Source organism: Emys orbicularis, chromosome 2 (genome assembly GCF_028017835.1).
Source record: "Emys orbicularis isolate rEmyOrb1 chromosome 2, rEmyOrb1.hap1, whole genome shotgun sequence".
In the NCBI taxonomy this organism is placed as follows: domain Eukaryota; kingdom Metazoa; phylum Chordata; order Testudines; family Emydidae; genus Emys; species Emys orbicularis.
In genome coordinates, this window is record NC_088684.1 from 83,807,676 (window position 1) to 83,835,284 (window position 27,609).

The 27,609-nt window shown below is 40.8% G+C and overlaps 1 protein-coding gene across 1 annotated transcript in view; it reads left to right on the plus strand.

Moving 5' to 3' along the window:
* The window catches only part of ROCK1 (Rho associated coiled-coil containing protein kinase 1), a 168,456-nt gene that overhangs the window by 134,200 nt on the left and 6,647 nt on the right, over positions 1–27,609 (plus strand). The window contains exons 26-32 of the mRNA XM_065397656.1: positions 1,634–1,822; positions 2,579–2,744; positions 7,010–7,080; positions 16,358–16,446; positions 17,982–18,060; positions 18,156–18,417; positions 19,194–19,401. Coding sequence (XP_065253728.1) covers positions 1,634–1,822; positions 2,579–2,744; positions 7,010–7,080; positions 16,358–16,446; positions 17,982–18,060; positions 18,156–18,417; positions 19,194–19,401 — 1,064 coding nt within the window. The remainder of the gene's footprint in view (positions 1–1,633; positions 1,823–2,578; positions 2,745–7,009; positions 7,081–16,357; positions 16,447–17,981; positions 18,061–18,155; positions 18,418–19,193; positions 19,402–27,609) is intronic.

Consider the following 27,609-nt stretch of genomic DNA (forward strand, 5'->3'; position numbering starts at 1 on the left):
CAAGGGGATAGAAAGGCAGGGAGTTCTATATGCATGTCTTCAATATGATGTCGTGCTGAAATATAACGTGGACTTCTGTAACCCAAGAGAAACTTCTATGTTCTTTACAAAAGTTTATGTATATAGCACAGGGATCGACAACCTATGGCATGCACGCATGCCTGCCGGAGCAGCGTGCCATTAAAAATCCGGCCCGGCCTGGCCCGTTCTTCTCCGCCGCCCCCTCCCCTGCGGGGGCAGGGGGGCAGAATCATAGGCGTGCGCACGGGGTGTGCCCAGGTACACCCTGCCAAATGGCCCCACTCTCCCGGCGCGGCAAGCCGCAGGGTGTGCACTCCTGGGCCGGAGCACTTGGCCGAGCGCAGCAAGCCGCCGGCCCCTCCCCCGCCTTTCCCCCTCCCCTGGAGCCATGCTGCTGCGCGCGCAGCGCTCTGAGGGGCGGGGCTGCCTGCTCCCGCGGGGCAGCGTGTCTGGCTCTGCGCGGAGCAGAACATGCTGCTAGGAGCCTCATGGTAAGGGGGCCGGGAGGGTTGGATAAGGGGGGGTAGTCAGGGGACAGGGAGCGGGGGCGGGGGGTTGGATAGGGGGTGGGATCCTGGGCGGGGGGGTCTCTGGAGGGGGCAGTCAGGGAGTAGGAGGGGTTGGATGGGGCATGGGCGTCCCGGGGTCTGCAGAGAAGAAGCGGGGGCAGGGCCTTGGGGAAGGGAGGGCATGGAATAGGGGCACACACACCCCAGCCTTCTGCCCTGACCCCCCCACACACACACACCCCAGCCTTCTGCCCTGAGCCCTGCCCCCCTTTCACATACACCCTGCCCTCTGCTTGACTCCTTCACCCCCCCATGACCCCAGCCCTGACTCTGGCACCCCCACACATACCCAGCCCCCCCACCCTGACTCTTGCACCCCCCACATGCCCAGCCCCTCCACACCCCATGCACCCCCCACATCCCCACCCCCACCCTGAGCACCAAATGGGAGTTCCTGTGCGTGTGCGCCCGCACACACACACACACATTCCCATCTGCACCCCTCGCACCAAATGGGAGCTGCCCAGGTAAGTGCCCCACACCCAAACCTCCTGCCCCAACCCTGAGCCCCCTCCCTCATTCTAGCTTCTGGCCAGACCCTTCACCCCCAGCCCTGTGCTCAGTGCACTCCCACCCTCAGCTCAGTGCAGGGAGAGGAAAGGAATGGGCCAGAACCAGGGAGAAGGTAGGTACCCACTGAAGGATGGAACCCCTGAGCGGCAGTGGGCTGAGCCGCTCAGCCCACTGCCGGTCTGGAGTCCTGGCCGCCGGCCCCGCACAGCCCGCTGCCGGCCTAGGTGAACAGAACCCCAGACCAGCAGTGGGCTGAGCGGGCCGGTGGCATAAGATCAACGTTTTAATTTAATTTTAAATGAAGCTTCTTAAACATTTTGAAAACCTTGTTTATTTTACAATACAACACTAGTTTAGTTATAGAATATATAGACTTGTAGAGAGAGACCTTCTAAAAAACATTAAAATGTATTACTGGCACGCAAAACCTTAAATTAAAGTGAATAAATGAAGACTTGGCACACCACTTCTGAAAGGTTTCCGACCCCTGATATAGCATCTCTCTTAATTCGTGTACTTTTTTTGTACAGGCTGTGAACAAATTGGCTGAGATAATGAATCGGAAAGATTTTAAAATAGACAGAAAGAAAGCTAATATACAAGATTTGAGGAAAAAAGAAAAGGAAAACCGAAAGCTACAACTGGAGCTTAATCAAGAAAAAGAGAAATACAATCAGATGGTAGTGAAATACCAGAAGGAGCTCAATGAAATGCAAGCGGTAAAACCTTTTCCTTTTTCGTGGTAGTCTGTGATCCAGTCCAAAGGGAAAGATAGTGCAGACATTATCTTCCCTAAAAGTAACAGATATGAACCAGATATATGTACTAGAAGACACATTTTTTTCCTGTCCAAAACACTGTGATTACGTTTTCTAATACAGTAGAATTTACTTTATAGACCCATTTCATTGTGACAATTTCCAGGGAACAAATCAGATGCCATGCATTTGACTGACTGAACAGTGGGAAAAAATGATATAAATAATAGTTTGTTTTTTTTGCAAAACAATTGGAAATAGTTTACAGATGTAAATTGGTATTTTCTAGTATAAAATTCCCCTTATGTGGTCTTTAGTTTGCTTTATTACAAATTAAATAAATTATTATTGCTCTAATTTAGTCTTTAAATGGCTTGATTTAATATTTGGTGATATTCTTTTTAAGAAAAACATTGATTAATGAAATTAATCAGACTATTTCCTACTTTAATGTATTCCCACAAGTCCTTGATAACTGGGCTGATTGCTTAATTAGCATATTTTAATTTCAAACAAAAGCCCAAACCAATTCAGATAATTTTAATATTGTATTACAATAATAGGATTCCAAATGAATAGTAATGTTACCAAATTAATCCATAGATTTACTGAAAGCTTGTAATCCATCATAATTCATTCCTCATTTTTTAAATACCTTATTATTTTGTTTCCATGTTCTCTTTGGATCATATGCTTACTGTGTATATGTAAATACAGCAACTAGCAGAAGAGTCAACATACAGGAATGAGCTTCAGATGCAGCTGGATAGTAAAGAGAGTGATATAGAACAATTGCGTAGTAAACTTTTGGACCTTCAGCAAGGAATGGACTCTACCAGTGTTGCCAGCCTCCAGCCAGACGAAACTGATGGAAACCTTACAGGTAAGAGAATTATGCATTTGGACAACTTGTCTTTTGTATATTGTGTATATATATATTTCTATATATTTTAGAAATTGTTGGCCATCACCTTTTAAAATGGCTTCTTCCTTACCCTTTCTGCATCCCCTCTCCATTATTTTAACTATTGTTTAAAAAAAAAAATTACTTATTCTTTTGTTGAAGTCCTGAATGCAGGATAATAGTGTTAGCTTTTTATGTTGGAGGCCAGGTAGGGATTTCATAGCTTGGTTAGCTTTGTATAGAGGACTGTCTTCATTTCATCTGAAATCCGTCTTCCCAGGTTAGAGCCATCACTTCCATTTAGTGGAAGAGACCATCTTTACAGCTGTCATTATTGTTGCTGCACTGTGTGAATATAATGGATGTGATATGTGTTGTAAATGAGGAATCTCAAAACTTTTCATAGTGTAGACCATATTGTGATGCAAAATTGCCTTATGGATCACCTCCCCTATAGTTCACATAGCATCACTGTGGCAACGACAAAAATTGCCTTCCTGGAAAGTTAATGTTAGGAAAATATTTAATGCATTTTTAACTATATGTTGTGATGCAGTAGATGAAAACAAAGAGAGATAACATCATGTTACTAATCATCTCTTTGCAGACCATGAGCATGTAGTTCATGGACTGCAGTTTGAGAACTGCTGTTGCAGATACTGATTACTTTTTGTGGTGCTGCAAGAGTATAACCCGATCTCTGTTATGCGAGCACACAAGATTTATTTTGCTACAGAACAACATTCAAAAATAATATGCTGTGCTGCAAAATGCCTATAAGGTATAAGGCTTATTTTCTATATACAGTGATATAATTTTCCTTATGAGATTAGTAATAAATATGCTTGTCATGTGACTTTAAAATCTGAATACACAGCAGCAAAATAAATCTAAATATCTGTAAATAAGGCTAGGACCTATGTCATCGAGCATTTTAGACAAGGGATATTGGTTTACACATGATCATACAACCTCAATGGATGAGTAATGTAAAAGAAACATTTTAGGCATGTCTCTTTTCCTATTGATGCACTTTCCGCTGCCTAGATCTTCACACTGCAGTTTTTCCAAACATCTTTAAATGGTTGAAATCTTGAATTTCAGGTATGTAACAATCATTAGTGAATGCTTCTAGAGAGTAGCCTCCTTCCCCTTTGTCTGCACTGGTGTCATGTCTTCCCTTAGCTAATTTTTGTTTTTTATTTTAATGTTGATTTTAAATTATATACCTTTTCTAGAATGTGTTTTTAGTCAGTTAAGGGTGTGTCAAAATCTTCACAACTGCTGCACTGCGTAATAAGTCTTCTGGCTTCTAGCACAATTCAGACTGTAAAATAGTCAGACTTTTTAAAACCTAAAGGGTATATGTCTGCTGTATTTGTTCCAGGAACATCTTCAGGATATTGGTATATTTGATGTTAAACCCTTCCCAAATCTGCTGGTGGTGACTCCTACAGTCATCATATCCATGTAGAAATATGTCTCCCCTTGTGTCAGATTCTAGGAACTCTCCTGTTGTTTCAAAACTGTCAGTAATATCCAGGTCTTTTTCAAGGAGCCTTATTCCTTCATGGCACTTCTTAATGCATACTAGGGACATGGTTGCACCAGGAAGGCTTTTTCTGTTCAGAAAAATGGCAGAAACATGTTCTATCATTCAGAGCCAGGCACCTGTAGGGTATCCTTAATATGAAGGCAGACTGTCTAGCAGAACTATGAGATGACTATTCCACATTGGCCCAGACATCCCATATTTTCTGAGCTACTTCTTCAGGATAACACCAGATATTTCTGTCCTGGATCAAATGTTTGTGGAGTGACTAGACCTGCATTAACAATTGTGTTGGTTAAGTTAACTGGCAATCAGTTAAATCAAATTAAAACAGGACAATAAATGAAAGTCTAAAGAAACCCATGTGACACCATCAGTGTCTCTAACTGAGAGGAAATGTGTACTCCTTCAAGAGCCTATTAGAAAGTGAGGAATCTTGAGCCTCCTAGAAAAGCTGGACATTGAGGAGCACATATCTTCATTGCAAGGTGCTTCTTTGTAGCTTGAAAACCATTCCCTATACAAATGTACTTTGCACATTGGAACAGATCTGTCAGAGGGTGCACAGAAAAGAACATCAACCAATTCAAAGCAAGGTTGTAAATATCCCAGTCTTTCTCTAGTTACTTTGACAAGGAACTCAGGCCACATGCTGAAACAGAAGCCTGTGTAATTTGCTCACAATCAGTGTCTTTATGGGCACAACCTCAGTGTCACTCTTCTTCAAATCAGTTGGAAATAGCAGATCTTTCAGACTTTTCAAATTCCCCTTAAAGAGCCTTAGCTTACTTCCTCAGGCACTTTACTAGTCCTTTCTTTGAACTACTTCAGTCACTATAATTCATCTTCATGACAGCTATTACTCTATTTTGCAGCTGAGGATTGAACCTCTAACTTTTTTTACATTTTCAGAAATCACACCAATTTTAGTGATATTCATTCTTGCTTAATTGGGAATACAACAGGAACAATATATTTCAAAACAGAAGAAACTTCTTAAGTGTGACTGCTGTAGAGATTGAGGAAAATATATTCCCTGCTAGGAAATTATTGAATGTTGAGTCAGAGAGCAAAAAGGTTTTTTTGGAGGTTTTTAAAAATATATGTGTATATATTTGAAGATGTGAGAAGCAGAGATTTGGGCATTTCCTTGGCTTTTACATGCAAATAAATTTCTGATTGTAAAAGGGTAATGCTGGCGTGAACTTTGCCTATCTGAATTTCAAGATTTTAGTGACTCTGCATTCTTCCAAGTGGTTTGGGGAACATTTGTAGAGTGTGGAGAAGAGAATCAAAGAGAATTCCAATGATTGATAAGTAACCCAGTTTTAAGTGATTATATAACATTGTCTTTATTGTAGGCATTAATGCAAGAAATGTTACCATTTCACTGGAATAAAGCATGCAATATAATTTTTCTTTTTGGAAGATTAGGGTGGCAAAACTCTTCCTAATTTTAGTCAACAAAATATATGGACATTGTTTGGAAAAGTATTTGGGTGTATTTTCACAGCAGTGCATTAATACTTGCATGGCTAAATCTCACCGACTGCTTTCCAGAATTATCCCTACAGTGATAGTGTTTGTTGGAGAAATATACAGACAAAAAGTTGTAGCTAATTTGTTTAATTGATGTTCTTGGGATATTGAAATGCTGTTAGCCTTATTTTAATCAAATTAATTGGTATGGCTGAATGATTGATTTATACATATATGTTCCTGTTCTCTAACTTTTTTTTTTTAAAACAAACTACTTTTTATGCTACTTGTTTTCCTTTTATAAAACTATACTTAAGTAATTATAAAATAGATTTTCCATGTTGAATATCCATCATGTCATTTTAACTCAGTTTAAAGCAAGACAGTGTTTCACTACTATCAGTTTCATACATATTTTTAAAAATGCATCCCAAACAATAGAAATAAATTTAGAACATCAGATAGCTAGAGTTTTCTGTAGTGATAGCCAAAATGTGTCAACAAAATGTTAAGTGCCAGTGTGGGAAACCTCAGTTCTTTTATCAGTGTTCAAAATAATGATTTGTTATTTCAGTAACTATATTGTAGGAAAATACATTATCAAAATACTCATCAGAAAATTGTTCTTTTGAAAAACAAATAAAATGCTTGTCTCTTATTCTTTGTATCTAGTTGATTCTTCCTGCATTCCTTATTTATTTCTCTTCTGTTCTTATCTTCTGTGAGTAATGGGACACTTGCGTACCTTTGCTTGTTTTCTTGTGCGCTCTTTCTCTGTGTTTTGTAAATTGTGGCTCTGGTTTGTTTCACTTGCAGCATCTTTCTGCTAAATATTTTCATATAGCCACTCTGAAAGTTAAATGATATTTACATTGAGAATCTTTTAATTATCTTCCATTTAAGCTGCAACACATTTTTCAAACCAAAGCATCCTGTCTGGCTTTTTTTAAATACAGTGTTAGATATTAGCCTTATGGAAAACAGCTTGATATTTTTTCTGCAATAGCTGTGTGGACATAAAATGTTAGTTTGTGATGAAGCATGAAATATAAATGCTTATATCCTTGTTTTGTTTAGCTATTCTTTTAATTCCTGCTTTGCTGATCTATTGGGTAATTGCCTATTGCCGCATGAAGTCAAGTGCACTTTGTTATATTATTTTATTCTATTATAATATATTAAGACTGTTTAATTTCCATGTGTTTTAAAACAGAGTCAAGAATTGAGGGTTGGCTTTCAATACCAAACAAAGGAAATATAAAACGACATGGCTGGAAAAAGCAGGTATGAAAGGATTCCCCTCATCCCCACCCCGCCATCCCCGAATAGAGTTCTTTAAGTATATGTCAATATTAATATTAACTGTGCAGTTTACATTAGGGAAAAAATTGAGTAATTTAGTATATACGTATTACATGATTGCAGGAAGACCACAGACAACTTCAAAATTCAGGGTTCCATCTGATGTCTAGAGTTATGCAGTAAAAGATTTTTCAAGTAGGACTAAGTCTGGTTTGTGGATTTTCTGTTTCTTTTTTTTCCCCCCCCAAACTGCAATATTAGGATTTTTTTCATGGCAACTAAGCATTGCCAGCAATGTGAAGATGTTTTACAATGCGTTCTGCAGAGGAATAACTTATATTTATAACATATTTGGTCTAAGTATGATTATATAATTGGCAATAAAACAAATTAAGGACTAAATGCTCCCCATCTCCTTTCTGAGTTCACAGAAGACACTTTACAGGTGAAAGAAGCTACATAGGGGTCCATACCCATTGTGTACTAAGAGCCTAATCTAATACCCTTAGAAATTTTCCATTTACTTAAGTAGGCTTTTGATTAGTGTCTAACTGCTCATTGCATCTCTCCATAGCAGTATTAATGAGGGTTAGGAGAGTAGCAAGTGGATCCAAAATTATACAGATACCTAGGCCTAAACTTTTTATTTAAGGGGGCTTGGAAGGATTATATTTTTATTGGTAAATATCAATAAATATGGATTTCACTGTGTGCACACAAACACGAGAAAATATTTCCATCGATAATAACAGAAATGTATACTTAGGCAAAAATTTTAAAAAATTCTGATTGAGAACTTTCAAGTTTGATTGAAGGATATTTACTTTATATATTTTGACATGTGATGTTTACAGTTTGTTTTTTAACAGTTATCATGCTTTAACTTTTTCAATCTCAATGTCTACTGTCATTAAATAATTGTCTCACTCCTCCGCACATTGTCTAACCTCCCCATAATTTCCTGCAACAAAAAATTAAATTGATAAAATAAAGATATCAGTTTATTTTTAAGAATTTAAAAATAATCTGTCAAAATAATTTTAAAAAAAAATCTAATTCTGCCAAGTCTATTTAAGACTAATGCAGGGACTATTCTATATTAAGTTGTCAAGCTTGAGTGGGGGTTCTTCCATAAAACTGTCCTAGATCCTGTGCACAAAAATCTCATTTCTTGTTTGAGTGAATCTCTATATATTTCCCACTATTGGGAAATGTGCTGGTAGTGCAGCTGGACCAATGGAAATCTCTTAGAGGAGTTTGTGCCTCCTTTGCATCCCCCAGTCCAAACGTTCTGGAGTGAAGTCTATAATGGGGTGTGTGGGGTGCTTGAACCACATCATTTCCTTCCAGCCACAGTAGTGTGCAGACCAGGAACTTCAGCTGGGTCTTTAAACAGCATTACAGAAATTTTATTTCTTAATGCCATAAGTTAGTAGTTTTTAGTGTTAGAAGGTAATGTAGTTTTAGTTTTGTGTTAGAAATGTTAGGTAATTCTCAAACCCTATATGGCTCTTTGTGCCTGCCATAAATTTGCAGATACGTAATGATGGATCCTGTCATAAAAAGAATGGGGTTTAAGAGATGTACTTCTTGCCCAGCTGGTTTCAGAGGCCCATACTTGGTATTTGGCTTGCTTGAGGGAAGGTCATGAGCCCACTAGATGCTCCATCTGCAAGCTCTTCACCCTTTTGGCGAAAAAGGAGCACTAGAACTGCTCAAGGTGATCCTTATTCAAGCGGTTGTGACAACTACATCTTGCACACTCAAGATTTCTGGAACTCTGTGTTCTTTACAGGTCTCCCAGAGGCCTTCAGCTACTAGTCCTTCTCCAGGAGCAAAAAGGCCTAGCCAGACCACTATTCAGGAATTGACCTCTGGGGGCAGCTTCCCCCAAGGAAGCACTCTTGGATCTGCCTTTGACTCCACCCTCTGATCTTTATCTATGGGTTTACTGCTCTCCTCTTTCACCCACCTTGGGAGACCTCAAAAGTGTCCGGGAGATGTGGGGCTTGGACTGGAGCATGAAACAATATCTCGGGTCCATCAGGATAGAAGATTGCGCAGATCAGGTTCCCCAGTCCCCTCCTTTTATCGAGGATACTGGCGTGTTTTCAAGGTACCAGTGTGAATAATGGGGCCTGTGATGATGGCCCCCTTCCCCTAGCCTCCAACCTATCTGTATATGGGGTGAGGCAGGGGAGATAACAATTTTCTAGTGTTTTACAAGGATCCTTCTTCTTGGGGAGGTATTATAAAAGCTCTTCCTGGGCATTAGTGCTGAAAGCTTTGTACCCATTGCCACTTCTGGACCCACTAGATCAGTCTCTCATGTGGATCACAAATAGCTGTCTTAATATGAGCTGGATGCAGCCATAGATATCACCACTATGAATCCAGCTTTGGATCGCAGTGCTCAGACTTCTTCAACCTCCCTATACAAGAATGTTGGGGCCTCTTTCACATCTTCTCCAGAGAACCTTTGTCAGTTTCAGGAGTTGGTGGAGAGAATGGCTATCACTCTCAACATATCTGCAGTGGCATTTCAGAAAATCGCACATCTGGCGAAAGGGCAAAAGTGACCTTTTCCATGTTGGATCGTTAATTGCAAACGGACATGGGTATTTGGATTAATCCAGCATCTGGGCCTGTTTCTGAAAAGGCTGATATAACTTAACAAGCCACTCTTGAATGTTTCATGTTCTCCAGTACCCACCTCACTCCAAATTCTCTTTGTGTCCGCAGTTATGGAACGACCTATGGGTAGCCGAGTTCATTCCACCCCATCAGACAAAGAGGGCAAGAAGCTAGACAGTATTGTTTGGAAAGGTCTTTTCATTGGCCACATTAAGCAGTCAGTAGCAAACTACTAATCTGTCATGTCCTGCTACCAATACTTCTTGTGGGACAAGATGACTGTCCTCACCCAGACTTCACCCAAAGATTAGAGAAATTTAGCCAAGGCCCAAATCACAAAGGTTAATCAATTACAGTTATGCTCTGAGGGAGTTCTTTGATTTGTCAGATGCTGCTTCCAGGGAAGTCCCCATGGCTAGTACAAACAGCACACATGGCTGAGAGAGTCTGATTTATCCTCAGAGTTTGAGCCCAGCTGGAGATTCTCCTATTCAAAGGGAGGCAAAATTATCTATCCTCTGAAGAGATATCCTATCAGTAGGACCCTTAACAGGAGAAGCAGAAGAAAATTATAGCTTTAAAGTGACGAAAAGGTGTTCTGCCATTTACTTTTCTCCATCATCATCCCTGAGACCTCAAATTTGATGGGGTGCCCAAAAGCCTAGAACCAATCTTAACCATGTTTTCTGGTTCCCTTCCCCATTTGAATACCACTTAGCATTCTTTCACATAACAAACTGCAAAATCACCATGGATATTTGGATTTTGGAAGTCATGCGATCAAATTATGCAAACCAGTTTCACTCCATGCTACCTCCCCAAGCCCCATCCTCATCCTTCTTCAGGGATCCTTCTCACAGGCTCCTGTTGACCTGGCAATGTGGCCTTCCTTAAGTTCAATGTGATGTGTTCCGGCAGAGTCCAAAGGGAAAGGGTTTTACTCCAGATATTTCCTGATCCCAAAGAAAGACTGAGGTCTTTGACCTATTCTGGGTCTCAAGAAGTTGAATTCCTTCATCTGAAAATTCAAATATAGTACATTTACTTTGACTTCCATTATCACATTTATGTTATAATTGAAATATAATCAATACATCAATGGTTCAATTACACTGGTCTACAATTTTGAGAAGTCATCTGCTTCAGAGATAAAATGTGCTATTTATTATGTATTTTGATGTGCTGAATTCAAATATGACAATTAAAACTGGCTACTGTTTCTAAGATATTTAAGTTTTTACATTTTATGTCTATGTATATTGTGTAGATAGTAGAGTTTTAATCATAAATTGTAAACCTAGGTCTTTTCATGTGTTTATGGTTGCTTTACATGATAATATTTCACCTGTCCTGTTTATGTAACACTTTAAAAATCAGCAAAAGGGTTATATAAATAAAATTTATTATGAAACAAAAGGCAAAAAACTATTCTGTACATAGTTTAGTCCTATTCAGTGTCTACTCGGCGCTTCTTGGCTTGTCTCTTGTATTCATTAAATGGAGCTTCTCTTGTCACTGTCCAGCAATAGTCTGCAAGCATTGATGGGCTCCATTTGCCCTGATAGCGTTTCTCCATTGTTGCAATGTCCTGGTGAAATCGCTCGCCGTGCTCGTCGCTCACTGCTCCGCAGTTGGGTGGAAAAAAATCTAGATGAGAGTGCAAAAAATGTATCTTTAGTGACATGTTGCAACCAAGGCTTTTGTATGCCTTGAGGAGGTTTTCCACCAACAACCTGTAGTTGTCTGCCTTGTTGTTTCCGAGAAAATTTATTGCCACTAACTGGAAGGCTTTCCATGCCGTCTTTTCCTTGCCACGCAGTGCATGGTCAAATGCATCATCTCGAAGAAGTTCACGAATCTGAGGACCAACAAAGACACCTTCCTTTATCTTAGCTTCACTTAACCTTGGAAATTTTCCACGGAGGTACTTGAAAGCTGCTTGTGTTTTCTCAATGGCCTTGACAAAGTTCTTCATCAGACACAGCTTGATGTGTAAGGGTGGTAACAAAATCTTCCTTGATTCAACAAGTGGTGGATGCTGAACACTTTTCCTCCCAGGCTCCAATGACTGTCGGAGTGGCCAATCTTTCTTGATGTAGTGGGAATCTCTTGCATGACTATCCCATTCGCAGAGAAAACAGCAGTACTTTGTGTATCCAGTCTGCAGACCAAGCAAGAGAGCAACAACCTTCAAATCGCCACAAAGCTGCCACTGATGTTGGTCATAGTTTATGCACCTCAAAAGTTGTTTCATGTTGTCATAGGTTTCCTTCCTATGGACTGCATGACCAACTGGAATTAATGGCAAAACATTGCCATTATGCAGTAAAACAGCTTTAAGACTCGTCTTCGATGAATCAATGAACAGTCTCCACTCATCTGGATCGTGAACGATGTTGAGGGCTGCCATCACACCATCCATGTTGTTGCAGGCTACAAGATCACCTTCCATGAAGAAGAATGGGACAAGATCCTTTTGACGGTCACGGAACATGGAAACCCTAACATCACCTGCCAGGAGATTCCACTGCTGTAGTCTGGAGCCCAACAGCTCTGCCTTACTCTTGGGTAGTTCCAAATCCCTGACAAGGTCATTCAGTTCACCTTGTGTTATGAGGTGTGGTTCGGAGGAGGAGGATGGGAGAAAATGTGGGTCCTGTGACACTGATGGTTCAGGACCAGAAGTTTCATCCTCTTCCTCTTCCTCGTCTGACTCACGTGAGAATGATTCTGGTGCATCAGGAACCGGCAGTCCTTCTCCGTGGGGTACTGGGCGTATAGCTGATGGAATGTTTGGATAATGCACAGTCCACTTTTTCTTCTTTGACACACCTTTCCCAACTGGAGGCACCATGCAGAAGTAACAGTTGCTGGTATGATCTGTTGGCTCTCTCCAAATCATTGGCACTGCAAAAGGCATAGATTTCCTTTTCCTGTTCAACCACTGGCGAAGATTTGTTGCACAAGTGTTGCAGCATATGTGTGGGGCCCACCTCTTGTCCTGATCTCCAATTTTGCAGCCAAAATAAAGGTGATAGGCTTTCTTAACCATAGTGGTTATACTGCGCTTTTGTGATGCAAAAGTCACTTCACCACAAACATAGCAGAAGTTATCTGCACTGTTCACACAAGTACGAGGCATCTCTGCTCACTTTGGCTAAACAGAAATGTGTCCCCAACCCCTTCCTTCTGCATAGCTTGGATCTGTTCTAGGGATCAGTGTCCCTTTACGCCACCTCAGGGGATACCCAAATATCTTCTAAGGCCAATTAGGTGTTACAGCCTGGTAGCCATAATTTGATGTGAGCCAATGGTCTGGTATCTTGATCTTGAAGTCACATTGAAGATTTCAGGTTAGTGTGGATGTGTCTTGCAACAATTAGTTGATAATAGCAAATGGCTTCATCTCAAAAGCAGGATGCAAGAAGGTGCCGTGTGCTAAGGAGCTGGTAGGCAAACTTCCACTTACGCCCAAGATATAAATGTCTTAATTGTTTAAATATAATTTATGACTTGTCAGCATTCACATATCCATTCTTTCCCATACATCCTCATGACAGTAAGTTTATTATGATACTGGGAAAGTGGGTGCAGAATTTAGGGAAATGGATGACCTTACCCTAACAACTTTTTGTCTAGAAGCCAGAAAGCTGCTTTGAGCATTTCTTAGTAATGCTAACTTTCATTTAACATTTGGCCAACTGAAGTTACTCAGGTCTAAGTCCCGATGTGGCCTATGCTTCCTACAACAGGTACCTCAAGGTCTACATGACATAGAGAACTTGAAGGATAACTCGTCCCAGCCAGTAATATTCTTCCTCGGGCTAATGGGCTTAATGGTCTCAACAATTTACCGAGCTCAATTTGCATGACTGAGAATGAGACACCTTTCTAATATTGGTTGGCAAGAGACAATATCCCACATGCTAGACGAGTTCCTGTTGCTGACATTACCCAAAGACATGCTTCTTACTCCATTAGTGGAGTCAGAGACAATTTAACAATTTGTTCACCCTTTAGCTCCGTCAATAGGGAATGTTTCAGATACTGTCAGTTGTGGGGCACTCGCTGCCAGTGCTTCAGAGTCCATGGCTACTGGAATCTGGGAAGGAGCTCAACTCTGGAGCTGTGGGTGACTTACTGAACTCTCAAGTAGTTTCTTCCTTGGATTCAAGGACATGTAGTACAGTAGCCACTGACAATTTCATGGCCATGTGCTGTGTCAACGAGCAAGGAAAGATAGACTCCTGACAACTTTGCAGGGAGACAGTGACCCTCTGGGAATGTGGCTCTCTATCTGGCAGGGAAGGACAGTATCCTTGCAGATTAACATAGCTGAAATCAGTAGGACCCCAAAGAAGCCAGTGACACAATGAATATCCCTTCAGTAGAGGCATCCAGAAGTAGATTTGTTTGCCACCAGATGTCAGAGGTTCTGCTCCAGCACAGGTATGGACCCTTGGTCCATTATGAATGTTTTTCTAATAAATTCAAGGGGATGAGTCTCCTCCACGCCTTTCACTCTATTTACCTACCAGGAGTACTACAAGACATCTGGCAGGACAAGGCCAAGGTTATTCTCATTGCCCCAGTGTAGGCCAGACTCCAGTGGTATTTGGATCTTCAGACACTGCAGGTTACACACCTATTTTTACCATTTACACCAGATCTTTTGACACAACAGAAAGAGTGTCTTTGATGGATCTGCCCTATCTGGATTCAAAGGTACTCCATCTAGCAGCCTGGATGTTTGACGCCAATTGTTTCAAAGCTTTGTTGTTCAACCAGAGTATGTGAGGTGCTGGATCTCCAGAAAGCTGTCAGCCCTTTCCTTCTATTACCCACAAGTGGGAAAGAGTCTCTTTGTGGGCTGTGACAAGTAATGTAGCTCCATCCTTGGCACCTGTTCCTTTTTTTTCTGGAATATTTACTGTACCTCAAGTTGCTGGGATTGTCACTTTCTTCAGTCAAGGAACATCTGGAAGTCATTTCTGCTTATCAGGTAAGTCTCTGTTCAGTTGCTTTTGGTGAAGAGGTTTCTCAGAATTCAAGTAAACATCTTCTCTCCAGAGAAAGACCCTGTCTCTACCTAGAATCTCAATTTATTTCTTGTAAGGCATATGAAGTGTCTTTCCAAACCCATGGAAGAATGTTCCCTGTTTCTCACTGTTAAAACAGCTTTCATTATAGCCATAATAGGAGAGATAATGAGCTCCATATTCTTGTAGATACGGATACGATTTTGTCACAGTGGTCACAAAAATTGTGAATTTGAATAAAGTCAGTGAATCTTGGAAATGGCAGTAAAAACACATTTGAGATGGCCCCCAAGAGTTTGTGGCCTGGCACACTGGGTAGCAGCATCACTCATGTACGGCCCATCCATCCTGATGGAGATGAAGGGGCATATGGACCAAACCTGAATTGCGCTGCAACCCCATGCACCGGGTCACCACGCCTGGAGCTGGACCTAGCACTGCGGGACAGGAGCCTCCAGTGCGGGGTGAATGTGGGGTAGAATCACCTTACTGTCTGTGACTTAATGTTTTTTTCCCCCGCACTCCTGCCATGACATTTGCTAAAAATTTCCACGTCAAAATCATAACCTTACTTATAGACAATCCTTCCTTTATGGTCTTGCATAAGAATTAAGTGGTCCTTCGCATCTTTCCAAAATTTCTTCATAAGCTGGTAACTCTTTTCCATCTCAATCAGAACTTGAATCTGTGAGTATTCTTCCCAAAGCCTCACTCTTACCCAGGACAGGTGAAATTGCATCCGTTAGAGGCAAAGAGGGCATTAGCATTTTATTTAAATAGGTCAAAAGTATATAAGCATTCACCTAGGTTTTCTCCAATGAGGATAATCACAAGGGTCAGGTCATAGCAATTTGGCAGGTGTCCAAGTTGACCAGACTTTGTATTAAGGATTGCTGTAAACTGCCTAGAGTGCCTACCAGAGGAGCTCAGGGTCTATTCAACCAAGGCCAAGGCAACTTCTATGCTTTGTCTTAGGTATATCCCAGTAATTGAGATCTGCAAAGCTGCTGTGTAAAGGTCGGTCAGACATTCCCAAAACACTATTTGGTGGATGTGGCATCGAGATCTGATGCTCAATTTGGGAGAGTTATGTTACAGTCCCCATTTAAATAGGACTCCTCACCTGGCCATTCTGGGGAGGGTAAGCACCGCTTACTAGGCTCCCAGTAGTGGGAATATGCAGATTCCCACTCCAAGAAGACATGAAAATACTTACCAGTAACTGGAGTTCTTAAAGATGAGTCTTTGCACATTCATGCTACTTCCTACCTTCCCCACTTCCTCAGAGCCCTGTTACTACTAGGCTGTAGAATTAAATGTGGAAGTAACAGAAGTAGTTGAAAGCATCTTACTCCTTTCTATTGCCTCACCTTCAAAATGTTTCCAAGGAGGGGAGTGGAGTGCCTTGGAGCTTCCAATGGTCACTGCTTCTAGAGGTTTCAGCCAGCCCAGTTGAACTACTAGCACGTTTCCCAGTAGTGAGGTAGTGCAGAGGTTCATTTTGGAAAAACTCCAGTTATTGGTATATAACTGTGTGTGGGTGAGAGTGTGTGTGTGTAACCTTTTTCCCTTTCCTTTTCTTTCAGTATGTTGTGGTAAGCAGTAAAAAGATTTTGTTCTATAATGATGAAAAGGACAAGGACCTGTCCAATCCATCCATGGTACTAGATATCGAGTAAGTGATGCTACTGTTAATTTGAAGTTTAAAAAAAAAAAAAAAAAGTTGAAAAGCATTTTATGTATAGTGTGACCAACAAATTTGAAAACTCAGAATCAAGATACAGTAAACAACCTTGAGTCTGCTTTGGCCTTTTGAAGATGCATGTTTATCTGTCCTATTTCAAGATATACAGAAGTATTTTGTTTCTAGTATCTTCAACATTTAGACTTCAGTGACAATTTCTAGGTCAGGGGTAGTCAATAGATGGACTGCGGGCCAAATCTGGACTGCCAGATGCTTTTGAATGGACCTTGACTATACCTTGACCAAGAAATTTGGACCTTGACAAAAAATAATTGACTACCCCGTCCCAGTGTCTTGTTTTGATAAAATACAAAGGAAACAAATTAACTACATGATAATATGATGAGAATGGGATTAGCCATTGGCTGTATTCAGGGTGGTGCAGAGCCACATCATCCCATGAAAAGCACAGGGACAGGGGAACACATGCACTACACACATGTTTGTATGATGGCAGTATTCTCTCCTTTCTGTGGCCAGCCAGGTCTGTAGGGGAGGGGAACATGAAGCCATGGCCCTGACTCCATGACCCTTTTGGGATGACTTGTGCTCCCTGAGCTGCACTGAGGGAACAGTCCTTGTGTTCCCTAAACAGAAGAACTGCAATTGTACATGGCCCTTGTCTGGGACACAAAGGTGAGGGAAAGGTTCCTTGATTCCAGAGCCTTGTGTTCCATCATCACCACACCACTTCCTCTTTGGTATATATCTGAGCAAGGATCAGGTTTGATCTAGCCCAGTGTTTCTCAAACTTTTTAGGTTGTCCACTCCTTATCTGAAGTCAAAAATTTTCACAACCACCTTACATTTAATATAAAAGAGTAAAAAATGTATAAAAGACATAAGATAAGTGTGTGTGTGTGTGTGTTTTGAGATATTGACAGAATATACTCTGCCTTGAAGGGTAAGGAGGTGTGAGGAGTGGGGCAAGTGAGATTTTCTTTGCTTTGGATTGTTATAAAATTTTCAGTGTCTCATAACTGTTCTGATTTTCTACATGACCATGTTGGCATTCACAGCTGACCGATTGAGAAACACTGGTCTAGCCCAATATCAATAAATGCTTTGCATTTCTGATAGCCTTCCATCCAAGGTTATCAAAATGCTTTACAAACATTAATGAATTGGGCCTCATAATATTACTTTGAGGCACTAAAACTCCCTTCCTGTCTTCACAAGTAAATTTGCTATACAGGATAATGCATGCCTAATAAGGTGGTCCTCTTCCCATGTTACAACATATTTTGGTATTCCTTGTGTAGAAAGGATCAAATAGTGTGTATAAACACATTACTAAATCCATGTTACAGCCCTGACATCAATGGGACAACTTGCATGAGTAAGGACTCTTCCCATGAAGTTAGAGTGATAAGATTGAGCCTCCAATCTATATCCAGAACAGTTTAATAAAGAGATTTGATGTATACTCTGTTAACACTTTCCAAATCTTGTTTCTATAATTTCAGTAAACTATTCCATGTCCGACCTGTAACCCAAGGAGATGTGTATAGAGCAGAAACTGAGGAAATCCCTAAAATATTCCAGGTAACAGGAACCTAAATAATTTTAAAAATCAATACAATTTGTCTGTTATAAAAGTTTTTCCAATATATCTTTTTTTTGTTTGTTTTTTTGCTCAGATTCTGTATGCTAATGAGGGTGAATGCAGGAAAGATTTGGAAGCAGAACCAGCACAGACAATGGAGAAAACAAATTTTCTAAATCACAAAGGTCATGAATTTATTCCTACATTATACCACTTTCCAGCCAACTGTGAGGCCTGTGCCAAACCCCTCTGGCATGTCTTTAAGCCGCCCCCTGCCTTGGAGTGTCGAAAGTGCCATGTTAAGTGCCATAAAGATCACCTAGATAAAAAGGAGGAATTAATTGCTCCATGTAAAGGTAAGGAGCTGTACCTATTATGTTTTTTGTAGCTTGAAACAGTTATTCTTTGCATTACTAGCTAAATATTTCAAATTACCAGATGAAAACAAAAATAAATTAATGGTAGGTTTAGAAAAATCTTTACTGGTAAGGACAGTGTTAAAATAAAGGGACAGCTAACACATTGCCATTAAAGAGGCAAACTGTGCCCTGCCTCCACCTGCTGCAGGAGGTTAGAGCATGATTCTAGAGGATTATATGCAGAGAGGCCCTAGGAGGGGAATACTAAGGAGCACCCACTGCCACATGGATCCTCCCACCATTCTCTGGACCTTCATAGAGGGACACATGGGGGCCAGAGAGGATACTGCAGCCTTAAGACTACAGCAGTAGCCTTGGAGTGGCTCTTCATCTATCCCCTGCGCTGAAGGGGAGCATTCCTCCTTTGTGCTCCCACAGAGCAGTACACATCCCTGTATTGTGGGTGGGTGTTTCTCTCCAGAATTTGGGCCACAGAGCACCAACACAGCTTTATTAAGATAAAATTAAAGTAGACTAGTCAATCTCCATTATATTAACATAGACAGACTTGCAACGTTTTATGTTTAATTTCTGTAATTTCCCGATATTTATTATGTGTTTTACAAATATCTGACGCATTTCAGTAAAAATTTGTTAGGCATGCAGATTCCAGCATTATCCTAGCAGCATGATTATCATAACACTATAAGGATTATATTGAGGATGATTCCTAGTTTTTCACTGAACAGTCTTCTTTCTTCTCTTATTTATAGTGAGTTATGATGTAACTTCAGCAAGAGATATGTTGTTGTTGGCATCCTGTCAGGATGAACAGAAGAAATGGGTCACGCATTTAGTAAAGAAGATCCCCAAGACACCCCCATCCGGTTTCATTCGTGCTTCCCCTAGAACTCTGTCTGCAAGATCTTCCGCAAATCAGTCTTTCCGAAAAGTTGTTAAAAATGCTTCTGGAAAAACTAGGTGAGAAATTAACTATAAAATTTCTAGTTCTTTTTAATGCAAAAATGTCTGTCTGTGTGTATCAGATATGGGAGCATTGTTACTAATTCTGCAATTAAAGTTGTGCTGAACTTTTCACTTACAGCAGAATTAAAATGCCTTTGTTTCACAGTTTCATGATTGAAAATAGTCTTCAGGAAAAACAGGTACAAATCATTCCATTTTGAAATTTAGCTCTGAGAATCTCATCTTTCTATTTTGAGTGATTGTCCATATGCATATTCCACTAATGGTGTGTGTGTACCCCCTGCACTTGAGTTGAGAGCCTTTGGGCCAGCATATCTGCACCATGCACATGCATCCTGCAGCTCCTCCTGTTCCTCAGTGAGGGGATAAGAGGTGGAGAACACCATCTGCCATCAGTTTCTCTCAGTCACCTCTTGGTATCAAGACAGAGCAATTGTTGTCCGTCCCTCTGTATTCCAGTTTAGTAGTGTATTCGTGTTTATATTTATAGCTAGTGTACTTTAAAATTTTAAAAAAAGAGAGTTTTTCTGAGGTGGCCACCTCAGGATCTCCAAGGTTTAAGTACTGCCCCTCTTCTGAGGGTGCTATGCCCACCAGTGGTGGGCATGTTAAAGACCTCTACTGTCTCAGGGAATCACACATTCCTGGAAAATATAAAAATTGCAAATTATTCACATCCCAGGCCTGTAAGAACGGGGAGGCAATATTTCAGATTTTTCTGTTCTAGGTCCATAGAGCTGACATCAAATCCAGGTTGACCAACCCCCCAGTACACTCTGCTCCAAAGAGTGCACGTGCGGGCTTCTTACCCCTCAGATGGTCATACTCCATGACCCATAAGTCGACAAAAATGGAAAAGAGGCCCGCCAAAGAAAAAAATTAGAGCACAGGAAACTCTAATGGCAGATCCCCCTCTAAGAGTTGTGCAAAGAGGAGCTCTCCTCCCCTGCACGATTTATCTGAAGTTTCGTAGCTGCACATGGCAACTGTAGAAGCTCGATGAGTCTCAATCCTGAAGAATCTCTCCGGTCGGCACTGCCAAGATCCCCACGAACAAAGGATGCCACCAATCCTTGATTTACTGCCTTAAAAAGCTACAGTTTACCACATTTGTAATATGACTGTATATTTACATTCTTCTACTTTGGCGGACAACTAGTTGAACACTAGTTGCAGCCTGTGTTCCTTAGCTTATTTTCTAGCAAAGTTAATCACAGATGTTGGTATTGGCAAATGTGGATTTTTTTTAAATTGACGGTAGTATATATATTCTTCATGAACACCTTTGTATGCAGTATCAAAACTTAATTAAAAAGAACCTTCTTTAAAGATACCATACATACACGATTCCCATGCTTGCATCTCAAGCCCCTGCACAAGAGAGCTCTTTGTGATTTCCTTAGCTCTTAGATTCTTTACCCATTGAGGCAGTCATAGTTAGCACAAACTCTTCCCCATGCACAATTCCAATTGATCAGCTTCCTCCAGAACCTTCTTATTCAGCTCCTTTCTGAATGCAGTCAGCAATTGATCTCTTCGTGTAAGCTGCATGCCAGACCTCACCCACTGCTACTCCAGCTCTTTTTTAGAACATTCTTTATTTTAGACACTCCACTGGACCCTTCATTGTTCTTTCCCTTTTCATTCTAATTAATTAGTTTTAGTTGGTGCTGAGCTTTTAGACTCAAATTTGAATAGCAGCTTCCTTGGAAACATTGGTTGTTTCCAAGATAACTTACATCTGGGGTTTGAGGCTGCTACTTCATCTTTCTGTCTGTCGAAGCTTAAAGCAATTGTCTTCTAAGAATTCTTAATTTGCTGTACCACGTTAGAACAGTAGCTTTATCTTTGGCACATCTGTCTGTCAGAACATAAGAACGGCCATAGTGGGTCAGACCAAAGGTCCATCAAGCCCAGTATCCTGTCCTCTGGCATTGGCCAATGGCAGGTGCCCCAAAGGGAATGAACAGACAGGTTATCATCAAGTGATCCATGGCCTGTCACCCAATCCCAGCTTCTGGCAAACAGAGGCTAGGGACACCATTCCTGCCCATCCTGGCTAATAGGTCCATCAATGGCTATCTTCCATGGAATCTATCTAGCTCCCTTTTGAACCCCGCTATAATATTGGCCTTCACAACACCCTCTGGCAAGGAGTTCCAGAGGTTGACAGTGCGTTGCGTGAAAAAATACTTCCCTGTGTTTGTTTTAAACCTGCTACCTATTCATTTCATTTGGTGGTCCCTTGTTCTTGTATTATGAGAAGGAGTAAATAACACTTCCTTATTTACTTTCTCTATACCACTCATGATTTTATAGACCTCTATCATATCCCCCCTTAGTTGCCTCTTTTCCAAGCTGAAAAGTCCCAGTCTTATTAATCTCTCCTCATACAGAAGCCATTCTATACCCCTAATAATTTTTGTTGCCCTTTTCTGAACTTCTTCCAATTCCAATATATCTTTTTTGAGTTGGGGCGACCACATCTGCACGCAGTATTCAAGATGTAGGTGTACCATGGATTTATTATCTATCCCTTTCTTGATGATTCCCCACATTCTGTTTGCTTTTTTGACTTCCGCTGCACATAGAGTGGATGATTTCAGAGAACTATCCACAATGATTGCAAGATCTCTTTCTTGAGTGGTAACAGCTAATTTAGACCCCATCATTGTATATGTATAGTTAGGATTATGTTTTCCAATGTGCATTACTTTGCATTTATCAACATTAAATTTAATCTGCCGTTTTGTTGCCCAGTCACCCAGTTTTGTGAGTCATTTTGTAGCTCTTCGCAGTCTGCCTGGGACTTAACTATCTTGAGTAGTTTTGTATCATCTGCAAATTTTGCCACCTCACTGTTTACCCCTTTCTCCAGATCGTTTATGAATATGTTAAATAGGACTGGGCCCAGTACAGATCCCTGGGGGACACCACTATTTACCTCTCTCCATTCTGAAAACTGACCATTTATTCCTACCCTTTATTTCCTATCTTTTCACCAGTTACCAATCCATGAGAGAACCTTCCCTCTTATCCCATGACTTCTTATTTTGCCTAAGAGCCTTTGGTGAGGGACCTTGTCAAAGGCTTTCTGAAAATCTAAATACACTATATCCACTGGATTTCCTTTGTCCACATGCTTGTTGACCCCCTCAAAGAATTCTAGTAGATTGGTGAGGCATGATTTCCCTTTACAAAAACCATGTTGACTATTTCTCAACAAATTATGTTCATCTATGTGTCTGACAATTTTGTTCTTTACGATAGTTTCAAGCAATTTGCCTGGTACTGAAGTGAGGCTTACTGGCCTGTATTTGCCAGGGTCACCTCTGGAGCCCTTTTTAAAAATTGGCATCACATTAGCTATCCTCCAGTCATTTGGTACAGAAGCTGATTTAAATGATAGGTTACAGATGACAGTTAATAGTCCTGCAATTTCACATTTGAGTTCATTCAGAACTCTTGGGCGAATACCATCAGGTCCTGGAGACTTATTACTGTATAGTTTATCAATTTGTTCCAAAACCTCCTCTAATGACACCTCAATTTGGGACAGTTCCTCAGATCTGTCACCCAAAAAGAGTGGCTCAGGTTTGGGAATCTCCCTCACATCCTCAGCTGTGAAGACCGATGCAAAGAATTCATTTAGTTTCTCCGCAATGGCCTTATCGTCTTTGAGTGCTCCTTTAGCATCTCTATCGTCCAGTGGCCCCACTGGTTGTTTAGCAGGCTTTCAGCTTCTGATGTATTTAAAAAAAATTTTGCTATTACTTTTGGAGTCTTTGGCTAGCTGTTCTTCAAATTCTTTTTTGGACTTTCTAATTATATTTTTACACTTCACTTGCCAGAGTTTATGCTCTTTTCTATTTTCCTCATTAGGATTTATCTTCCACTTTTTAAAGGATGCCTTTTTGCCTCTCACTGCTTCTTTTACTTTGTTGTTTAACCACGGTGGCTCTTTTTTGATTCTTTTACTATGTTTTTTAAATTGGGGTATACATTTAAATTGAGCCTCTACTATGGTGTCTTTAAAAAGTTTCCACGCAGCTTGCAGGGATTTTACTTTTGGTACTGTACCTTTTAATTTCTGTTTCACTAACCTCCTCATTTTTGTGTAGTTCCCCTTTCTGAAATGAAATGCTACAGTGTTGGGCTGCTGTGGAGTTTTCTCCGCCACAGGGATGTTAAATTTAATTATATTATGGTCACTATTACCAAGTGGTCCAGCTATATTCACCTCTTGATGAGGAATGAGGACATCTCCTTCGCTCAATTAATTTGTTAGTATGGGTAGTTTGTTGATCATGTTTCTCCTTTTATATTGCTCTCTTTCAGGGGTTTATCTGTGAAGACTACTTCCACCATTCCCTCACCACATAGCACTTGAGGTGTACCTGGCAATATTTTTTGGATGGCATATGCTTGGTCCAGGGACCTTCTGTCACCAGATTCCAAAAGTCTATAAATCTATCCCTAGCCAGAGTTAAGGCATTTCTTCCACTTACGGGCCAAGAATTGCTTTAGGGTTTAGATGCTTTATGTATTTGACCACTTTATCAGGATGTTGAGGTGGAAGAGCACTTGAGCCCAGAAGCAGAGAGGGACAGAAGGTTGCCTTACAGTAAGTGCACACTAGGACCACTGCTTTGATGCATTGGTGCCAAACAGTAGAGGTGCACCAGAACACCAGTGTCTCAATGTATCTGAGACACTCTGGTAATTGGAACTTCTACCTTGGCACATCATCATAAATCAGAAGAGGCATCAATGCCTTGGCCTAAATATATTAGCGCCGGGGGAAAAGAGGAACTCTGGTGAGTAAATACCTCTGCCTAGACTCAGCAACACCATGTAGTGGTAGTAATCTTAAGTATACCACCTCTGCCTCAAAACCCCAGCAACAGGCAGGAGGGGCACATTGACGTATCTACCTCAACACATTGGCACCACACAGAAGAGGCACTCCAGTGCTTTGTCATCTCTGCCTCATACTGGTGACATACAAGAGAGGCATCCTGGCTCACTGGTTTCAGATGAAGAGGTGCATCTGCCTCAGAATAATCACACTGATATGATGAGGCATTTTGATGCATCTGTCTCCACCTCATTGCATAACTATTTTGATACACTAGTGCTTTGACCTCTGTGTTGGCACCATGAATCTGATGTGCCTTGCTGCCTAGGGGACATGGAGTTGCCTATGTGTACCGCTGTCACAGAGATGGAGTGTCTCGTTGAATCAGTGCTGTAGAGTTGAGATATGCTGGAGTTGTAGCACTATAGCCATAGCACCTTGAAGTGAGGTGACCTGGTGCCTAGCCATTGGCATTCAAGCACCATGAAAGGGAGGTGCTGCAGTGCTGGGCATCACTGCATGAAGGGTTTGATGCCTCTTTTATCTCTAGATGCCACGTTTCTGACTAGGTTCTCCTGGTACTCAGAGAAGGGAAGTTGCTTTGTCGCATCAGCGGTAACTGGGGTCCTTTAGTGTTCTGATGTGGGGAGACACTTTGGAGTATTTATACTTTGTTCTCACTTTTTCTGTGCCTCTGAGGTACAAACTCTTCATAAGGCAGAGTGTTATGATGATGCTTGCCAGGCCAATTTTGATTCTGCATCATGTTTCTGTTAGCTCACTATCCAGAACAAAGAACTTTTCTACCATTCAACATCAAGAACTGATCAGCACTCGGGCATAACACCTGGGGGGAGAGGCTTGAATAATCTCACTGACAATACCTTCTCTAATGGCCTGTGTTGGAACATGAGCTGAGCAGCTCAACACATCAGTGTGTGGCTTAGGATCTGCCGCTGGACTTCATCAGCTAGGTTATTCATAGAGTATAAGGCCAGAAGAGGCCAAGTATTGCATTAAACATTTTGGCCAAGGCATTGCATGTTCAGCTGATTATCCATCATGACTCTCTAGTCTTTTTTTTTTTTTTTTTTTTTTTTTTCTTTCAGCTTTGCTGCTTCCCAAAATAGTGTCTCTCATCTTGTAAGCATGGCCTGTGTTCTGAGATGTATGACCTTACATTTAGCCATATTGAAATACATATTATTTGCTTGCACTTAGCTTACCAAGCAATCCAGATTATGTTGTATGTTTCCTTCAAGGACATCTATAAAAAAAAAATTGTTATATAGCATAGCGCCAACAACCAATCGCTGCAGGACCCCACTAGAAACACACCCACTTAATGACAGGTCTCAAAATGTGAATGGGCAATCAGTTAGATAATTTTTAATCCATTTAATGTGTCATGTTGATTTCATATCATTCTAGTTTCTTAATCAAAATATTGTATGATACCAAGTCAAATGCCTTACAGAAGTCTTAAGTATATTATATCAACACTATTACCTTTAACTATAAAATATGTAATCTCATCTAAAAAAGATATCAAGTTAGATTGACAGGAGTTAATTTCCATAAACTAGCGTTGATTGGCATTAATTGCCCACCTTTAATTCTTTATTGAATCCCGTGTCACCCATTTTGTTGTTTTGCTCAAGACTGATGTCAGGCTGGGACAGGCCTATAATTACCCATGTCATACCATTTACCCTTTTAAAATAGCACAATTTTAGTTTTCTTCCAGATCTCTGGAACTTCTCCAGTGTTCTAAGACTTGTTGAAAATCAAGATTAATGGTAGAGACAGCTCCTCTTAAAACTCTTTTGAATGCAAGTTATCTGGACCTGCTGATTTTAAAATGTTAAGCTTTCATAGCTGCTATTTTACTTCTCCTTAGTTACTGTTGGAATGGAAAGTATTTTTTTATCATCATATGATATGAATGGATCACCTGGCTTTTTCCCAAATATAGAACAGAAATACTTATTGAAAACTTCTGCATTTTCTTCACTATTGACAATTCTACCATCTAGTAATGGACCAATACCATTGTTAGACATATTCCCCCCACATATACTTTAAAAACCCTTATTGTTCTTAACTCACTGGCCACAGATTTCTGCTTGTATCCTCCTCCTCCTGCCATTGCAGTGGCTGTGAGCTTTAGTGCAACATTCCTGGAATTAGTGCTAGCTCATGTTGAAAGTCATTTCCCCAGATGAGGTAGTCTTGAGGATCACTGTTGACTATGTTAACATATACAAGTACAATTCACTGACGTTCTTGGCAGTCTAGGATTTGACCACCTGAACAAAGACATTTAGTTCCCTTTGTGTGTCTCAGATTGCTTTGTTCTGCTTTTCTGACAGCAGTTGAGCTTTTCCCAGAAGGAACTTCTTTGGGGAGTGAACACCATAGGCACTCTCACTTGCAGGAGGAGCTCAAGAATTCTTTCCCAGGTGGACCTCAGCAGTTCCATATAGCAAGCTAAGTTGGCTGTGTTCTTTCTACTCTCCAAATTTTAGGGCAGTTTCACTCTAGAGGGTTTTTAAATTTTATTTATTTATTTATTTATTTTGAAGCACTCATGGTTTGAATTTCTTCCTAGTGCAAAATGCCTTACCTTTTCCCATGTTCTGATTCATTGATGTTGTGGGATCCATATTAGATTTGCCTTGGAGCAAACACACCTGCCAGGTTATGGGGCATAGACATTTCTCTGAAGTGCCAGCCTACTGAGCTTCCATTGAAAAACAACATAGCAGCGGGATTTCTCCATCCCTACTGATATACAATTTGTGAAGCAAGGGCTCTGTGGAGCAGGTGTTTCCCCACTAAGTGTGACAATATCATCCAGCTCCTGCTTTGTCAAGGCAGAAGCCCTCTGTTGAACCTCAGCTTACTTAGGAGTACCTTTTTACTTGTTTATTATGAGTCATTCCTTGACATCGTTCTCTTCTACTAGGAATCCTATGTATATGGCATATTGTCAAGAATGGAAATATTGTACTGTAATCATGGCTTGCTCATAAGTTCCTGGGGTGCTGTGGTTCACCGCTATTATGCCAGGTGTACCACTCCTACGTAAGCACTTGATCTTAGCCACCTCTTCCCAGGGAGCTGAGCCACTTCTTCTGCAGCCTCTATGGCTAGCTCCAATTTTGCAACAGTGATTGTTCCTTCCAGTACTTCAGGCTTCCTCTTTCAAAGAGCTATCCCAGTCTTTCTTTCATATATGTAGGTCACAAACTGGCCTTGGTACAATGAACCCTGCATTTGTTCCTTAAAATGTGGGAATGCCTGGTGGCAGAATGTTAGAGGGCATAGCCAAAATCACTGTC